General features: G+C 37.2%; 1 protein-coding gene across 2 annotated transcripts in view; it reads left to right on the top strand.

The window, feature by feature from the left end:
* LOC105475983 (ER membrane protein complex subunit 2) overlaps positions 1 to 20,426 on the top strand; it is a 49,506-nt gene that overhangs the window by 9,325 nt on the left and 19,755 nt on the right. For both annotated transcript variants that reach the window (XM_011731527.3, XM_024791018.2), the window contains exons 3-5: positions 368 to 432; positions 2,990 to 3,075; positions 5,797 to 5,854. In XM_011731527.3, coding sequence (XP_011729829.3) covers positions 368 to 432; positions 2,990 to 3,075; positions 5,797 to 5,854 — 209 coding nt within the window. The remainder of the gene's footprint in view (positions 1 to 367; positions 433 to 2,989; positions 3,076 to 5,796; positions 5,855 to 20,426) is intronic.

Below are 20,426 nucleotides of genomic sequence, written 5' to 3'. Positions count from 1 at the left end.
CTTTTAATGATAGTTTATTTTGAGATGGATTTATAATTGCTTGGTAGTAGTAAGCTATCAAATAGGCATTTTGTTTTAAAGCTCAAAGGGCTGCCAAATGTCTGACCAAAATGTATTGTCTAAGGACTCTTGTAGAACAGTAAAAGTATTAAATCATTGGAGATTTTAATCTTATATTAACATATTTTACACTGCTGAAACATGTAAGAATGCGTTCTTTCCTTAGTTTCAGAGATAATACAATAAATCAATTTTCAGTTGTAAGTAATCTTTTCTAGAAATATCAGAAACTAGAATTCATTAATTTCCATTTGTTTTATTTTTTAATATTAAATTTAGTTTTTTTCCCACCTCTGTATGTTTCTAGTTTGGATCATATATGAACAGGTGATGATTGCAGCACTAGACTATGGTCGAGATGACTTGGCATTGGTAGGTATTTAAATGAAGTATATATTTAATTTGCTTCATGAATTGTATACCGTACTTAAGACTTAATGTATGGCTTATATGGAATGCTTTCTGTAGCTGGTTTTGAGTGCTACTCTGAACAGTAAGTGGAACTAACTGGGTATTTTAGGACAAAGTATCTTAAATCTTTTTATTAGTCCTGAGAAGTAGCTGTTTAGTATCCTAGTTTTACTGAAAAGATTTAGTTACTGAAATTTGTCTGCTTAGTAGGTAACTTATCCTATTATATAGAGTTTAAAGTAAGAAAGTTTAAAACAATTTTATCTTTTGTGTTATTGAATGACTTTCATAGAATGTAATGTTCAATACTATTACACAATATTATAAACATATCTGACATAAGAAAATCCTGATGTATAGAACATAACTTAAAATACTAATAATATTTGGCCAGGTGAGGTGGCTCACGCCTGTAATCCCAGCACTTTGGGAGGCCGAGGCAGGCGGACCACCTGAGGTCAGGAGTTCAAGACCAGCCTGACCAATGTGGTGAAACCCCCATCTCTACTAAAAATACAAAAAATTAGCTAGGTTTGGTAGAACATGCTTCTAGTCCCAGCTACTCTGGGGGCTGAGGCAGGAGAATCGCTTGAACCTGGAAGGCAGAGATTGCAGTGAGCTGAGATTGTGCCACTGCACTCCAGCCTGGGCAACAGAGCAAGACTCCGTCTCAAAACAAACAAACCTAATACTATAGTTTTTAAAATAACACTGTAATGATAGCTGTGTTTTTGGACTTGTGCTAGGAACGAAGCTAAATGCTTTACTTCATGCTTTTATTGAGCCTTCATAATTATTTATTGATTTGATTTGTGTTTGATGTTATTATTATATTTATTTTATAAATCAGAAAGTAGAGGCGTCTGTTCTGTTGTTCCTATCATCTTGAATTCTTAAGTACCACTTCATGCTGCCTCTGTATTTAAACTGAAAGAAAATATACAAAAACAAAAAATTGAAATACCTGAAAAAAAATCACATCTGAATTAGTATTATCCTTTTCAAGGTTGGGTTGGCCATACATGTAAATCTAGTGGAGCTGTTAGTGGTGAAAACATTCCACAAAACCTTTGTTGGATTACCTTCAGTACCTATGAGACATAGTCTTTTGAGTATTCATAGAGGTGGCAGTTTTATATCTTGAGAGGTTTTTATTTTTATTTTTTTGAAATAGCCAAATATCACTTAATAAAGTAGGAAGTCAAATTAGAAAACACTGTTGATTAATAAAGCAGTATATCCAGTTAAACAGTAACTTTTTAATGGTTAAGATTATTTATACAGTTGGCTTGCTTGACTGACCAAGTAATATGATTTTGCTTGATATCAAAAAAATAAATGAACATATCTTCACTTTTGACTAACTTGAATATTTTTCTTACTGTGGCAAATTTCAGCCACAAACTTTGAAGCTGTATTTCCAATTCATATTAAAACTTATTTTATTACCAGTTAATAGTTTCATCGGTAGTTAATAGCATTATTTTGGTCACACATGCATTAATATGCTTCAGTGGACCATTTGTATAATCTCTAACATTTCTAGGACTTCCAAAACTTAAAATCCTTCATATGTTGCAGAGAATGTAGTTACTCAGTAAATATTTGATTATTTAGTCAAGTTGATGAGTCAGTTATGGATACTTGTTCAAAAAAATTGGTATTCCATCCGTTTAGTGTCTGCATTTTCTGACCCCCAAATCAGGATATGTTGATTGAAAGGATGATTGATTGACTGGGTGCAGTGGCTCACGCCTGTAATCCTAGCACTTTGGGAGACTACCGCAGGTGGCCACTGCAGGTGGATCACCTGAGGTCAGGAGTTCGTGACCAGACTGGCCAACGTGTTGAAACCCCGTCTCTACTAAAAATACAAAAATGAGCTGGGCGTGGTGGCAGGCGCCTGTAGTCCGAGCTACTTGGGAGGCCGAGGCAGGAGATTCGCTTGAATACGGGAGGTGGATTTTGTAGTAAGCCAGGATCGTGCCACTGCACTCTAGCCTGGGTGACAGAGTGAGACTCCATCTCAAAACAAAAAAAAAAAGGAAGGTTTATGGATTAATATAAAATTTCAACAGGACAAAATTAAACACTTAATGTTATTTGCTAGGAACTTGAGATGACTACTAAAAAACTTAGTTCTTACCAGTAGAATGCTTATGCTGCAATTAGGAAGAAAATGGCAAGCGCTGTTATCATTTAAGTAGGAGGCTGACACATAGTAGTAGTTTTTAAGGAGGAATAATATGATATTAGTACTTGAAGAGTTATTAGCGGTTCTCATAATCTGCTTATTTTCCTGGTTAAGAGCATGATCAGTTTCTAAACTGATTGTTGCCTTCACTGTAATGTCGTAGTTCTTCTTTCAATCCATTGTTACTGATTAATTTTACTTCATGTTATTAGATGACACTAATGAAATTATTCAAGAAAACACATTGAAGACTATATAGGCCATTCATTATAGCCCATTTAGTATAAATAATGTAATTACTACTCAACTCTTGTTTTTTTTCAGTTTTGTCTTCAAGAGCTAAGAAGACAGTTCCCTGGCAGTCACAGAGTCAAGCGATTAACAGGCATGAGATTTGAAGCCATGGAAAGGTAACCAAATCTTGTCAACAGTGTGATCCTATTAAAACTGGTAGGCATGGAGCTTATTAATCATGGTGGTGTTAATTTTTTTTTTATTTCAAACATTCTAGAGTGTGTGAAATACTGTCTCATGGCTTTAATTTACATTTTTTGATGACTAATGACGTTGAAAACCTTGTCATGTCTGCTTAGATATTCAAATAACTTCTTTTTGAAGTATCTTCTTTAGTCTTTACCCGTTTAAAAAATTGGGTTGTTTCACCTTTTTTACTGCTGATTTGTGGGAGGTCTTTATATATTCTGGATAAAAACTTTGTCAGATATATGTGCTGTGAATATTTCTCCCTATTCTCCTGCTTGAATATTTTATTTTCTAAATGGTGCCTTGTGAAGTAGAGAAGTTTTTAATTCTGATGAAGTTTAGTTTATCATGTATTTTTAATCGTTAGTGATTCTTTTGTCCTGTCCAATAATTGTTTTCTAATATCTCAACAATATTCGGTAGTGTTTTCTAGAGAGTAGGAACAGTTAAATTATGATTATTTTTAGTTCGTAAGAGTGCTTTCAGACTATTTTTCTTTTTGCTGTCTTTTAAAATTTTCAGTACTTCTGGATGATTGTGCTGTACAGTTCAACTGTGTCCTTATATTCTGCCTCTTATGTCTATTACTAACAAAGGAGTATGGAAGTCTCCAACTTTAATAGTGGATTCATCTATTTCTCCTTGCAGTTCTATTAGTTTTTGCCCCACATATTTTGATGTTCTGTTGTTCGTCACATAACATTAAAGGTTGTTGCATTTTTCTTGAGAATGAGCCCTTTATATTATGTAATGCCCCTCGTATATCCCTACTTATTTTCCTTGTTCTGAAGTCTGCTTTGTGTGAAATTGATATAGCTCCTGAGCTTTCTTTTGGTTAGTGTTAACAGCATATCTTTCTCCTTCCCTTTATTTTTATTCTGTTGTATCTTTGTATTTTGAGGGTTTTGTGTAGACAGCATTTAGTTGGGTCATGTTTTTAAATCCACTTTGATAGTCTCTGTCTTTTCATTGGTATACTTAGACCATTTACATTTAAAGTGATTATTAATATAGTTTCATTATCTGCCATATTCATAACTATTTTCTATTGATTGCTCTTTTTTCTTTTGTCATTTGTTTTCTGCCTTCTCTGATTTAATTGAGCATTTATAGAATTTCATATTTTCTCTCTCTCAGTATATCAGTTATACTTCTTTTTAAATTTTTTAAATAGCTGTCTGAGAGATTGCAATGTGTATTTAGAACTATCCAAGTCCACTTTTAAGTAACACTATACTGATTCACAGTTAGGGCAAATCCCTTACAACAGAGTATTTTTAATTCCTCTCTTTTGTCATTTGTAGCACTGCTTTCATTCATTTCACTTATTCATAAATCATAATCACCAAATACATTGTTGCTGTTACTATTTTGAGAAAACTTATCTGATCAATTAAGAATAAGAAAAAAATTTTATTTTACCTTTATTTATTCATTTTCTAATGATCTTTCTTTTTTTATATATTAGAAACTTCCAGAGGTTCTAACCAATATTATTTTCCTTTTCTCTGAAGAGCTGCTTTTAACATTTCTTGAAAGGCAGGTCTGCTGACAGCAAATTGCTTTAATTTTTGTTTGTCTGGAGTATATTTCTCCATCACAGTTAATGGACAGTTTCTCAGGATACAGAATTCTAAGTTGGTTTTCTCTCAGAACACTTCAAATATTTCCCTTTACACTTTTCTTGTTTGCATGGTTTCTGAAGAGAAGTCTGATATAGTGCTTATCCTTGTACCTGTATAAGTAATGTGTTTTTTTCTTCTGGCATCTTTTAAGATTTTCTCTTTGTTTTTGATTTTCTGTAATTTGAATATGTGTAGGTGTAGATTTTTTGATATTGTGCTTGATGATCTTAGAGCTTACTGGATCTGTAGTTTTGTGTCTATCATAAGTTTGGGAAAATTTTTAAATGTTTTCTATATTTCTTTCTTTTTTCCTTCTAGTATTCCATTACATATATGTTACATCTTTTGTAATCGTACACACTTCTTGGATATTGTGTTCTATTATTTTTCTCTTTTTATTTCAGTTTTGAAAGTTTGTATTGATAATTCTTCAACCTCCTGACTCTTTTGGGTTATGCCCAATCTACTGATAAGCCCAAGACCATCAAAGGCATTCATCATTTCCTTTGCATTGTTTTTGATTTCCAGTATTACCTTTTGATTCTTTTTTAGAGTTTCCATCTCTGTTTACATTACCCATCTGTTTTTGCATCTTGTTTACTTTTTGCATTAGAGTCGTGAAAATACGTATCGTTGTTTAAATTCCTGGTCTGTTTATGCCAATACTTCTACCATATCTACATCTGGTCTCCTGGTGCTTGTTATATCTCTTCATAGTCTGGCTATGTGTGGCTAGTTTTTACTTTTGTACTTTGGACAAATTGAGTCAGTATTTTTTTAAGGGAAATTTTCTGTAAGTACTATATACATGATCTGCTTTACTTAACAAAATAAAACTGTAGTAAACGTTTACTGTTATATGAAGATGGAAGACTTTGGTAACGATATATAAATGCGTTTAAAGCAATTATAAATGCATTTAAATTAAAAGATTAAAGCCAGTTTAATTTTTTTCTGTATTTACTATTTATCACTATATTTTTAAGGTAATAATTGTAGATGTTTCTTTTTCTTTTTAAATAGATATGATGATGCTGTACAGCTATATGATAGGATTTTACAAGAAGATCCAACTAACACTGTAAGTTGGCAGATTGTCTTGAAAAAAATTTAAAGTTTAATTTAAAAGATAAAATTAATTAATTGAGGAAATAATGGAAAGATACATAAGGAACTAGGTTTTATATTTTTAATTTTTAATTGAAAGATATTTTTATTTTTAATTTTAAATAGTACGTGATGGGCCACATTTTATTTTATATAGATTTAAGACTCTCCAATAAAATTTGACTTCTCAGCCTGACCAACATGGTGAAACCCCATCTCTACTAAAAATACAAAAATTAGCCAGGCGTGGTGGCACGCGCCTGTAATCCCACCTACTCAGGAGGCTGAGGCAGGAGAATCCCTTGAACCTGGGAGGCGGAGGTTACAGTGAGCTGAGATTGCGCCACTACACTCTAGCCTGGGCGACAGAGCAAGACTTTATCTCAAAAAAAAAAAAAAAAACAAAAACCTTCTAGAAGATATCTTATTAGAAAAGGGGCTAGTTATGATTTGGAAAGACTAGACTATGTGTTTGCATAAAATATTTTGAAGTTTATGAAATACTAAATTGTTTAATTTGTGCAGTTACTTTTTAGTTGTCTTAATGAAAAATAAAATAAGCCATTTCAGTAATTAGTATATGGAATTAATGAAGGCATTTTATTTTGTTTTTGCTTTTTTCTGTCTTATACATGAATAAGAAGAAACATACCCTTTTAATTTAGTGTACTTTTGAACAAGTATATTAGTTTATTGGATAAATTATTTGTTCTAAAGGTACCTATATAGTAGTATTTGTTTGAAAAATACCCTGGTGAATTCTGTTTTTAATGTTGAGAACATTATAGTTTATTGCCATAATAGCTTTCCTCAGACTTAACCTGTTAACTAAAAAGTTACAGAGAGACTTTAGATAATATGTCAGTCATTTTAATGTTTTATGTCATTATTTCCATGCACACATATGCCTGCTAAAAGAAAATAAGTATTTTTAAAATTTTTAAACAAAAACCAGGTTGAGTTTTTTTTCTTTTATAGGAGGAGAAATTGTTATATTAACACAATAAAGATACATGAAGTTTTTCTCTTATTTGGCAAGTATTTCTTTAAAAATAGACATAAAAAAACTTATATAATGTCTGACTGTAGATTTTAAAATGTAAAATGCTTAGTAATTGAACAACAGTAACTCGATGTCTGTAGTTTCTAGAGCACATTTATCTCAGGCATTGATCATAAATTCCCTATCTCTGCTTATTTCCTTTGATAGTCTGTAATAATACTTACGTATTACAGTAGTTGATATGTTTCTTAAATGATAGTTGCTTACTTTTAATCTTTTCCCACCTCAGGGAGATTTTCTGTGGAAATTTCTTAGGGTTTTGAGTGGGTGTGTGGGGGTTTGTGTAGGGATATGTGTGTCTGTGTGTTTATGTGTGTAAGTTTTATTGGACTTACAGTTTCTCATGGCTGGGGAGGCCTCACAAACATAGCAAAAGGTGAGGAGAAACAAGTTACATCTTCTGTAGATGACAGCAGGCAAAGAGAGCTTGTGCAGGGAAACTCCCATTTTTAAAACCATCAACTCTCACTATCAGAGACTCACTCACTATCACAAGAGCAGTGCAGGAAGCACCCACGCCCATAATTCCGTCACCTCCCACTGGGTTCCTCCCATGACGTGCAAATTGTGGAAGTTACAATTCAAGATGAGATTTGGGTGGGGACACAGTCAAACCATATCATTCTGCCCCGACCCCTCCCAAATCTCATGTCACATTTCAAAACCAATCATGCCTTCCCAACAGTCCCCCAAAGTCTTAACTCATTTCAGCATTAATTCAGAAGTCCACAGTCCAACATCTCATCTGAGATAAGGTAAGTCCCTTCCACCTATGAGCCTGTAAAATCAAAAGTAAGTTATTTCCTAGATACAGTGGGGGTACAGGCATTGGATAAATACAGCCATTCCAAATGGGAGAAATTGGCCAAAACAAAGGGGCTACAGGCCCCATGCAAGTCCAAAATCGAGTGGGGCAGTCAAATCTTAAAGTTCCAGAATGATCTCCTTTGACTTCATGTCTCACATCCAGGTAATGCTGATGCAAGAGGTGGGTTCCTATGGTCTTGGGCGGCTCCACCTCTGTGGCTTTACAGGGTACATCCTCTGGCTGCTTTCACGGGCTAGCGTTGAGTGTAGATTTTCCAGGTGCACAGTGCAAGCTGTCGATGGATCTACCATTCTGGTGTCTGGAGGACGGTGGCCCTCTTCTCACAGCTCCACTAGGTGGTGCCCCAGTAGGGACTCTGTGTGGGAGCTCCTGCCCCACATTTCCCTTCCACACTGCCTTAGCAGAGGTTCTCCATGGGAGCCCCACCCCTGCAGCAAACTTCTGTCTGGACATCCAGGCATTTCCATATACCCTCTGAAATCTAGACAGGGATTCCTAAACCTCAGTCTTGACTTCTGTGCACTCACAGGCTCAACACCACATGGAAGCTGCCAAGACCTGAGGCTTGCACTGTCTGAAGACATGGCTTGAGCTCTGGGTTGGCCCCTTTCAGCTACAGCTGCAGTGGCTGGGATGCAAGGCACCAAGTCCCTAGGTTGCACACAGCACAGAACCTTGGACCTGGCTCATGAAACTACCTTTTCCTTCTAGGACTCCAGGCCTATGATGGGAGGGGCTGCCATGAAGACCTCTGACATGCCCTGGAGACATTTTCCCTATTGTCTGTGGAATTAACATTAGCTGCTTGTTACTTATGCAAATTTCTGCAGCTGGCTTGAATTTCTTCTCAGAAAATGGGATTTTCTTTTCTATTGCATTGTCAGGCTGCAAATTTTCTGAACTTTTATGCCCTGTTTCCCTTTTAAAACTGAATGCCTTTAACAGCACCCAAGTTACCTCTTGAATGCTTTGCTGCTTAGAAATTTCTTCCACAAGATACCCTAAATCATCCTTCTCAAGTTCAGAGTTCCACACATCTCTAGGGCAGGGGCAAAATGCCACCAGTCTTTTTGCTGAAACATAACAAGAGTCACTTTTGCTCCAGTTTCCAACAAGTTCCTCATCTCCATCTGAGACCACCTCAGCCTGAATTTCATTGTTTGTGTCATCAGCATTTTGGGCAAAGCCATTCAACAAGTCTCTAGGGAGTTACAAACTTTCCCACATTTTCCCATCTTATGAGCCCTCCAAACTGTTTCAGCTTCTGCCAGTACCCAGTTCCAAAGTTACTTCCACATTTTTGGGTACCTTCAGTAACGCCCCACTCTACTGGTACCAGTTTACTATGTTAGTCTGTTTTCATTCTACTGATAAAGACATACCCTAGAAGACTGGGCAATTTACAAAGAAAAAGGTGACTTACAGTTCCACATGGCTGGGGAGGCCTCACAGTCATGGCAGAAGGCAAGGAGGAGCAAGTCACATCTTACATGGATGACAGCAGGCAAAGAGAGCTTGTGCAGGGAAACTCCCATTTAAAAACTATCAGATGTTGTGAGACTCATTCACTATCATGAGAACAGTGCAGGAAAGAGATGCCCCCATAATTCAGTTACCTCGCTGGGTTCTTCCCATGATCCATGGGAATTGTGGGATTTCCAATTCAAGATGAGATTTGGTTGGGGACACAGCCAAACCATATGAGTGTGTGTGTGTGTGTGTGAATGTGTATGTGTGTGATGTGTTTTGTTGTTTGATGTGTTTGTTTTGTTGCTGAGAACTTTCATTATTTTGTGAAGATTCTCAGAATATAGAAAGTTCAAGGAAAACTTTTGACAGCTGCAAACCTGTCTAATAAAAAATAAAAATAAGAAATAGCTTCTATAAGCTTATATAGATACTGAGAATAAAAAGTTAAAATTGGAAAGTTTTTGAATAATTTCCTAATCTTACAATTCTAATAGCTTACCATCTGTCTTAGTTCAACAGTTTCTTAGAAAAAGCACCCATTTTTTTTTTCTGAAGATTTTCTCATGTACTTATTCTTCACTTATAAGACTTCATTGTGGTTTCAAAGATACTCATTTTTCACTTAGCCATAGATTGAAAAAACTGAAATCAAGTTTTTGAAAACAGCTTCTGAATTTTATTTTTCTCATCCCAGGTTAAAAATCAATATAATTTAATTTTGGAATTAGGAATACAGTATTTTAATTCTGTCTCAGTTTACCCTGGAAATTTTTAATAAGTTATTTCACTTCTTCAGAATATAAGATAATGTATAATTATTGCTCTGTCTTTGTAGTACCTTTCATATTTTATTGCTTTTTGTGACTTTTAAAACTGGCTGAAAGAGAAATCCAAATGTTTCCTCCCATAGAATATGTGTGAAGTGGTACAAATTGAACATCCTTACGCTGAAAATTTGTAATCCAAAATGCTTCAAAATTCAGCACTTTTTGAAGAATGAAATAATGTCACAGGTGAAAAATTTCACCTCTGATCACATGTGATAAGTCACAGTCAAAACACAATGAAAACTTTGTGTTCTGCACAAAATTATTTAAAATATTGTATAAAATTGTTACCTTCAGGCTATGTGTATAAGGTGTATAGGAAATGTCAACCAATTTTGTGTTTAGAGTTGGATCCTTATCACTGTGATATCTCATGTATACAGAAATATTCCAAAAATTGAAAATATCTGAGATGTGGAACACTTCTAGTTTCAAGCATTTTGTATAAGGGATACTCCCTGTAGTAACTAAATCCCCTACCGGTAGGTAAACATTTGAGAGCAAGGCGACTTAATTCAGCTTTGCTAAATGTATTATTTTTTTTAATCAAACATGATCTAGTCTTTTCTCAGTCCCTTCTTTCCTTCTATAAACATGTATTGAATACCTCTCATGAACCATCAAAGAGTTGCCCTTACTAAGAGTAGAGATACTGTTTTTGTTCCTGTGTCCTTAGGAAGCACTGTGCTAGACATTGAAGGAGAAAACATAGCTGTAAAACACCTAGAACTAATAAAGTCTATAAGTAGGCTCACTAATATGCAACGGTTAAAGTTACTGTGTAGAAGACATCACCGTTTCTTTTTCCAAAGCAACTTAGTATCTCAAAGGCGGGAAAGTCCAGTTTTATTCTCATTTACTGTTCTCTGCGTTGTCAAAAAGTGATCACGTGACCTTTTATTTGTCTTATGCCTCTGTGTTTCTGGATATCCAGTATAGAAATGAAGTTGTTCATTGAAGCTTTAAGCAGCTGTACTTCCTATTCACATGCATTCATTATTCTTTCAGAGAACATTTGTTATGCTTGCAGTGTGCATGGTAGTGGGTACAAACACAAGGATGAATAAGCCTTTTCTATGCTTCTGGTGAGGTAGCATGATGTGATGAACATGCTGTAGACTTTGAAACTGATTTATTCTCTTTCTTTGGTGACTTGCATGAATTTTGAGTCTGGAAGGCCTTAAAGGAATGAGTGTGACTTAAATGATAGAAAGACATTGTATCCCAAGTGAATGCATGAATAAGCCTTAGTAATATTAAAGTACAAGGCCTGCTTAGGAAAAAAAGAATAAGGTAATTAGAATGGAAGTTCCAGAATTTTTTATTTGAGAGAATGGTGGAATGGCATACCTTCTCCCCATCTTTTTGAAAGCTCTGAAATACTCTATTGAGAAAGTCATACGCATGTTAAAAATTGTGGACAATAGGCCGGGCGCGGTGGCTCAAGCCTGTAATCCCAGCACTTTGGGAGGCCGAGACGGGCGGATCACGAGGTCAGGAGTTCGAGACCATCCTGGCTAACACGGTGAAACCCCGTCTCTACTAAAAAATACAAAAAACTAGCCGGGCAAGGTGGCAGGCACCTGTAGTCCCGGCTACTCGGGAGACTGAGGCAGGAGAATGGCGTAAAAACCCGGGAGGCAGAGCTTGCAGTGAGCTGAGATCCGGCCACTGCACTCCAGCCTGGGCGACACAGCGAGACTCCGTCTAAAAAAAAAAAAAAAAAATTGTGGACAATATAAAATGATATGGTAAAAAAAAATAAGTCTGTTCCTCTATCCCTGAGTTCAGGTTTCCTCTATCCCTGAGCTCAGGTACTCCTTCTCTTAGGGAAGCCCCGTTTTTTGTTTGTTTGTTTTGTTTTTTTTTGAGAGTGAGTCTTGCTCTGTCTCCAGGCTGCGGCTTAATGCAACCTCCCGAGTACTTGTGACTACAGGTGCATGCCACCACACCCAGCTAGTTTTTGTATTTTTAGTAGAGACGGGGTTTCACCATGTTGGCCAGGATGGTCTTGATCTCTTGACCTAGTGATCTGTCCGCTTTAGCCTCCCACAGTGCTGAGATTACAAGCGTGAGTCACCACGCCCAGCCAGGCAAGCACTGTTAATGATTTTTTTATGTGATCTTTCAGATATATTTTTTCATGCACAAATAGGTGTGCTTGTGTGTGTGTGTGTGTGTGTGTGTGTGTGTGTGTATGTGTATGTGTGTATTCCTCTGACGGGGAGAATGGCTAGAATTGCAAATGTGGTATAGTCTATGTAACAGTATAGTTTAAAGATCATGGCATGTCATCACATCCTTTACATTATCCTGTTGAGTAGGATTGCATTGCATGGATATATATTCCCTTGTCTTAATGAAAAAATTTCTTTAACTAAGTCCCCTTGGTGAACCCTTAGGATGATTCTGGTATTTCCTCTCAGAAACAGTTTTTCCATGGATGTCATTGGTGGGATGAATCTTTAGAGGTGAAATGTCTGGGTCAGGAGTTCCATGGATTTTAAATTTTGATTGATGTTACCAAATTTCCTTCTGAAAAGGCTTTTTATTCATCTGTACTCACTTTCTGTGGCATATGAGAGTGCCACTTTCCCCATATACTGCCACGTGATATATTATCAGCTTTTTCCTTTTAATAGTTGCCTAAATGGTTAAAAATGTTACTTTGTTTTAATTTGCATTATGAGTACTGCTGAACATTCTTTAATATTCTTTTTTTTTTTTTGGACGGAGTCTTGCTCTGTCTCCCAGGCTGGAGTGCAGTAGCGCGATCTTGGCTCACTGCAAGTTCTACCTCCTGGGTTCACGTCATTCTCCTGCCTCAGCCTCCCAAGTAGCTGGGACTACAGGCGCCTGCCACCTCGTCCGGCTAATTTTTTTGTATTTTTTTAGTAGAGACAGGGCTTCACCGTGTTAGCCAGGATGATCTCGATCTCTGGACCTCGTGATCCACCCGCCTCGGCCTCCCAAAGTGCTGGGATTGCAGGAGTGAGAAGATCTTTTAGTATTCTTAAACAGCCATGGGATTACAGGAGTGAGAACATCTTTTAATATTCTTAAACCACCATTTGTATTTTTCTTTCTGAGCTGTCTCCTTTTACACTTTTTTCAAATTTCATTTCTCTTCTGATAAAGAGAGGGCAAAGTTCTGGTACTCTGCCTAGTTAACCTTCTTCTCCTCCGCTGATTTACTTCTAAGGAAGATAGTATTTTATACCTCTGAGTTGATTCATTGTACAGAGTAGCTAGAAGTACAAAAAGAAGGTCTATATTTGTTAACAACTTGGTAATTTTTAATTTTTATTCTTAGAGAATGGAGTATGAAGTCAAATTTTGATTAGGTAAATACCATCAGTTAGTTTTAGAGATAATGTGTCATCGAAATAGGATATATTTTGAAGGAGATGAGAAGAGATAAGTAATTTGGAGGCTGTTCTTAGGCTAGAGATTATGGGAATCTAAAACTAAGACAGGTGGAATTGGAGGCGACTGGGCTACTGACAACTTTTGTTATTTATATTACTCCAGTACCAGTTTTGCACTTTTTTTTTTTTGGCTTGCGTTTTGAAAATGATTGACTTTTCATACTTTGAATCTTCCTTAAGGGGAAAAAATTCTATCCATTGAGTGGGAGAGTGCCCAGCATTTGGTAGGCTTCCAGTGAATACTTGTTGAAGGAATGCCTTTCAGAAAGCAGAGTAATTATTGTTTTTTAGTTGATTTCATACCTCAGAAAGATCAGATTTTGTCCTGAATTGTGAACTCTGCCTATTGTGATATATCAAATATTTGTAGTTTTATTTATGAATTAGTTGTAATTTTCTCTGTGCCAAGGGTAAAGATTATTTTTATTTTTATTTTTTGGTGAGGGGAGGTGGGGAAGGGGGTTGATTTTTATTCAGGCTTCTCACAGTTGTTAGAGCCGCTCTGTCTTCAGAACAGTCACAACACAGGAAGTGCACCACTGAGACTGCCTAGGAAAGTCTGACCAGCTAAATCTTATTGCTTAAAATACACATATTCACAAAAACTGATAAACGGTAACATGCCTCACACAGGAATGTATTTGAATTTGCAAATGTCCTGACTAGCTGTAGTACCAAACCCTCCACCAACCCCTCATTCACTTTGAAAATCAGTGTCAGTCACATCTCCCTGGCCCCCTAACTATTCCTTCAATTCCCTATTAAATCTCTTGTCTCAGAAGGGTAGCCTCCTGTAGCAGGAACCAGACTGTGACATGGGAATTAAGCCCAGCTCTGCAGGTTGCATTTTCATCTTGTTCGTCTTCTCGTGTCTTGAGGGTAAGATGGTATAGTGAATCCCACAATTAACACTCAGCCAGTTCCCCACTATAACTAGGGAAAGAAACTTGAGAGGGTCCGAATACATCCATTTGATGAGTAGTTAACTGAAAAAGGGTTCATTTTGGTAAAACTTTTTCGCCTTTGAGTCATTTCAGTGAGTTATTTGGGATTCTTTAAAAAAGGTAAAGGAAAGGCATCAGAGGGCTTTGACACACTCTGGCCATACGCCAGCCTGCTTGTGCCTATTGGACTCAGCAGAGGGAGGCGGGCCCTGCGTTACCTCCAGGGCCAGCAAAGCTTTCTCCTGGCAATTCTGGGCGGGGCCAGTGTCTGGGCCACAGCTAGTCCAAGTCTGTCATTTAAGATCCAATCAAGCTCCTGTCTGAAATTCCACCTTCTTCTGTCCGAAGTGGTTGTGGACACCCCCAGGGGTTGGTATGGAGGACCAGGTGCAGCCGCGGGAGGCAGACAGGCTCAGAACATGTTTCCATTTACAGGGAACAGAACACAGGCCTCTGTGTGACTGTGGATCAGTGTGCAGGTTGCAGTGATGAGTAGAGTAAAACCTCTTCTTTGAGCTCAGTATCTCTGGTAAACACAGGGAACTGCAGGCAACAATGCTGCTGAATACACCCGAGTACACAGTCAGACATTTGTTCCATAAACAATAAATGTGTAAGACCAGTTACCTTGAGAGGGTGTCTTGCTCTGGAAGATGGTTTTAAAATGCCACATTTTTCAGGCTTCTAGGTATAAACCTTGGAGGCAGGGAACCTGGATTCTGCTTTCCTTTTGCTGGTCAACTGTCCAGTTCCTTCTGGGTCACTGAGTCTGGAGTGAGGCAAGAGGGAGGTTCTAGATTGTATTTTGCCTTAATCCTTTAATCCTTTTCTAGGTAATATCTCTTCCCCCAGGTAGCCTATTTAAAATAAAAAAAAAAAAAGTATGTCTTTCAAAACAAATTGCTAACTAGCCCTATTCTGTGTAACATTATAGAAGGCATGTAGCCAATTGGATGAAGATTTATTCATGGTCTTTAAAAGTTTGAAACAAATTATATAGGTTTCCATTTATGGTTTGGCATTAGTGTATATATATATATCTTCAGTTGGAAAAATCTTACAGGAGCATGACTCTTCCAATTCTAGTCTTTATTCAGGGTCTAGCTGTCCTGTAGCCACATCCCCTTTGATTGTTTTAGTAAACATCACAATAACCTTTATGCTCACTCCACAGTTTAAACAATACAGTACTTTTCAGTTGTTCCTTATCAGCTTTATTTATATTATATTTAACACATATTTCAGATAAAAGAATGTGAATTCTCTGAAGCCAGGGATTGAACCTTATGTATTCAGTGCTCTTTGAAGAAAATAGAATAGGATCCATGTTGTTGGCCAGTTGATTTACTTTTGGATAATGGAGTACATTGCTTGTGATTCATGGTATTCTTTTAGTAGCATGTTTTTCACTATCATACATGGGTTCTTCAGAACTATTGTTGCGTTTCTTAATACCTCAAGATTGTTTATTCAGAACATCAATTAGGGCTGCAGACAAATTATTTGAATTGGTGTTGGCTAAAAATCTAAACTTTGTGAGATCAAAAAATGTAATTATTAGCATTGATTAAGGGATGATATAATTTGTTTAGCGAGCTCTGATTTTGTGAATTTTTGAAAACATTTAAGTAAAGTATGTTCAGTTAAAAGAACAGCTTATATGATCATCCAGATTTATTTTCTACTTTACAACTGAGAAAAAGCTGCAGCTTTCTACAAAGCAGAGTATAAATATGAGGAAAATGGTGAAAGGAGGAGTGGTAGAATTGAAGAAAATGATGATGACGTGATAATGAAGAAAGGTAATGTTTATCAAATATTTACTATGGGCCATCACTGAGCTAAACACTTTACATATATTATCTCATTATCATAATCCTTTCAGATATTGTCTTTATTCTATAGGCACACAAGATCATAGAGAAGTTAAGTGACTTGCCCGAGATTGTACAGTTAGTAAGAAACTCTGGATAGGTACTTTGATTTCAGAAATTAAGGCTCTTTATCATGAGGAAAGAAGCAATGGTAATAAATGGAATTGAGAGTAGGTAGTTAACACATGACAACCAGCTATTACTCCTACAGAAATTTTATTATTTAAATTTAGTCATTTAACAAGACTGTACTTGCCACTATTGAAGAGTATGTGAAGATGAATAACTTGTTTTTATTTTTAAAAATCTAAGCATAATTTTTATTGTATAGAATATTATGCTAAGGAAGCTATGATAGAATTATTATTTTTTTCTTGAGACAGGATCTCGCTCTGTTACCCAGGCTGGATTGCAGTGAGGCGATTGTGGCTAACTGTAACCTCTGACTCCTGGGCTCAAGCAGTCTTCCCACTTCAGCTTCCTGATTAGCTAGTACTACAGGCATATACCGCCATACCCAAGTAATCTTTTAAAATTTTTCATAGAGACAACATTTTGCTGTGTTGTCTAGGCTGTTCTGAAACTCCTGTGTTCAGGTGATCCTCCTGCCTTGGCCTTCTCAGAGTGTTGGGATTACAGGCATGAACCACTGTACCTGGCCAAAATTGGTTTTTGTTAAAATCGTTTTTTGTGTGCTCTAAATGAGACTCAACAGCCACAAGAAGCCTTGTTGAGCCTCATTCTGGTTGCTTGATAATCACTCAAAACCTAGGGTTTTGTGTGGCTTTTGGGAGATATGCTGCTTGACTCTATTCACAGTTAGACATTATATGAATAAGGAGTTGTACAACTGAGTAGTAAATGTCCAGAGAGCAAGAGACTATGGCAAAAAAGAGACATGAACAGATTCAGGAGCCCCAGGATTTGCAGTGTAAGACTGCGCTTTGGTTTTTGTCTACATAAAATGAAGAGAGAGAATTATCACTGCCTGCTCCTCATTTCTTTCCAGCTGTAAAATTTGTGATGTATTCATTTATTCTGCAGATAGCTACCAAACTGCAGTATATACTTCCTTCAGTGCCCATTACTGCTCTGTATGAATGCACAGAAACTAAGATGTGTGTTTCTATTTTTATCTTAGGTTTTTGAACCAGTGTATTTGTTATTATAATTGCTTTTTTTATGTATGATACGTTGTATATTGTTGTTTAAAATTTTACATAAGCTTTGAATTATGTGACAAAACTTTAAGACTTGAAATGGCTTTTTTTTTTTTTTTTTTTTTGAGACTGAGTCTCGCTCTGTCGCCCAGGCTAGAGTGCAGTGGTGCAATCTTGGCTCGCTGCAACCTCCACCTCCCGGGTTCAGGTGATTCTCCTGCCTCAGCCTCCCAAGTAGCTGGGATTACAGGTGCACACCACCACACCCAGCTAATTTTTGTGTTTTTAGTAGAGATGGGATTTCACCATGTTGGCCAGACTGGTCTCAAACTCCTGACCTCAGGTGATCTGCCCGCCTTGGCCTCCCAAAGTGCTGGGATTACAGTCGTACAGGCATAAGGCCCACACCCAGCCCTAAATGGCTTTTAAAAAATAATTTATCCTATATCATACTGAGTACTTTTTGAAGTTTTGTACTTTATAATAGATTTTAACTCCAAATATTAGAATCACTTATGCAGAAGTTTTCATTTTTAAGACTCTTAATTCACTTTTGTAAAGATAGATCCAAACCAAATATTTAGAAAAAATGAGAACTTTGGCAGGAGAAAAAGTAAAAGAAAGAAATGCAAAATCGGCCTGGCGTGGTGGCTCATGCCTATAACCCCAGCACCTTGGGAGGCCAAGGCGGGTGTATCACCTGAGGTCAGAGTTCTCGAGCAGCCTGGCCAACATGGTGGAACCCCATCTTAACTAAAAAAATACAAAAATTATCCAGGCTTGGTGGCAGGCGCCTGTAATCCCAGCTACTTGGGGGGCCGAGGCAGGAGAATCGCTTGAACTGGAAGGCAGAGGTTGCAGTGAGCCGAGATAGCACCATTGCATTCCAGCCTGGGGGACAAAAGCGAAACTTTGTCTCAAAAAAAAAAAAAAAGAAAAAAAAAAGAAATGCAAAATCAAAGCTGTTAAATATTCAAGACTATTAACATGTAGTCTTCTTAGCACTAGTTTTTAACTGCTTTCACATGTAATTGACATAGAATAAATGGCACATATTTAAAGTGTACAATTTAGTAAGTTTTGATGTTTGTATACACCTGTGACACCATCACCACAATCAAGATAGTGAACAGAGCCATGCTTAAAGTGTGCTCTAAATGAGACTCAACAGCCATGTTTGCCTCTCTTTCCATGTTTGTATTCCTATATTCTTGAGCTTTCTTCTGGGCTGCAGTTAAGTTACTTGCAAATAGTTTGAACCTTTGAGTGTTTGCTAGACCTGATCCAGAACAGTGTTTAGACCAGGGCTAATTATACCCCATTACTGAAGCAAGATCCTTCTGGATACTCTATTCAGTGCCCATGAATCATGACATTTTCCAGGCTGACTGGTAGAAGAGACTGTTTCCAGCCTTGTATCAGTGCTGTGCACTGTTCCCCTTAACCCTTTCTGGTGTTTGTTTCCCTGGCCTTGGGTAGTTTCCTCACCCGCATGCACTGATCAGTACAAAACTAAGTACTCAAGGGGACCACTGCAGAGCCCCAGAGTCCTTATTCTATATTTTTCTCTCTTTGGCACTCTGTCCTATGAAGTCCAGCCTCTTTGATCATCGTGGACTTTCAGCTCTTTCTCCTGAACACCTGAACTTGGCTCAACCTGGTTTTCCCCTTCCTGCACAGCACCCTTGAAACTGTCAAAGCAGTGAGCCAGGGTAATAAAAATGGGACGCACCTGGTTTGTTTCCCCACCTCTCAGGAGTCACTGCCCTTCATTGCCTAATGTCCCATATCTTAAGGCAGGAGGAGTAAATCTGGTCCTGTTGTGTCTTTTTGGCCAGGATTAAATTATCTGCTTAATTTAATACAATTATGATAAAGATTGGTTCTTATGTCAGGATAGTATGATTTTCTTTAGAAGAACTAACCTGTAAAAGGCTGTTATTTAGTAAAAAGTTTGTGACTTAATAATATACCTTTGCTCATATGGTAATGATAGTTTAGTAGGGTTTTTTTTTAAGCTACCATGTATATTTTAATTAGGAAGACTGGCTTTGCATAGCTGAATGGTTACCACTTAAACGTTTGTTTAAAATTTTAGAATAGTAGGAGATAAAACGCTATATCTTAGATTTTACATGATTGAGAAATATATTGCTCATACACTAGGGATTTGGGGACATGCTTCTCTAATTAATAAAGCATAGTATTTATTTATTTTTATTTGTATTTTCTTTTATTTTTGTTTTCGAGATGGAGTCTCACTCTGTCGCCCAGGTTGGAGTGCAGTGGCACAATCTCGGCTCACTGCAACCTCCGCTTCCCAGGTTCAAGCAATTCTCCTGCCTCAGCCTCCCGAGGAGCTGGGATTACAGGCACCCACCACCATTCCCGGTTAAGTTTTTTATTTTTAGTAGAGATGGAGTTTCGCCATGTTGGCCATGCTAGTCTCGAACCTCTGACCTCAATTGATCCTCCTGCCTCAGCCTCCCAAAGTGCTGGGATTACAGACGTGAGTTACCGTGTCTGGCCAAGCCTAGTATTTAAAGTCTTCTATCTTCCTGAAGTTTTTATCAGATGGAATTGGTTATTACAAAATTAATACTAAATTTCTTTTTTGCATAATTCTTAGAGTCATGCTAGCCACCACAAATGGACATAATTCAAAATAATAATGAATTATTTACTTTGTAAGAAATCTGCTTCTTTTAAGAAGTCTTTTTTTTTTGAGACAGAGTATTGCTCTGTCGCCCAGGCAGGAGTACAGCAGTGCAATCTCTGCTCACTGCAGCCTCTACCTCCCAGGTTCCATGATTCTCTTGCCTCAGCCACCCGAGTAGCTGGGATTATAGATGTGCGCCACAACACCTGGCTAATTTTTGTATTTTTAATAGAGACCAGGTTTCATCGTGTTGGCCAGGCTGGTCTCGAACTCCTGACCTCAAGTGATCCAC

The sequence above is a fragment of the Macaca nemestrina genome, chromosome 8 (assembly GCF_043159975.1).
Source record: "Macaca nemestrina isolate mMacNem1 chromosome 8, mMacNem.hap1, whole genome shotgun sequence".
NCBI lineage: Eukaryota > Metazoa > Chordata > Mammalia > Primates > Cercopithecidae > Macaca > Macaca nemestrina.
The sequence above is the reverse complement of the archived record's forward strand: the minus strand, read 5'-3'. Positions and strand labels throughout refer to the sequence as shown.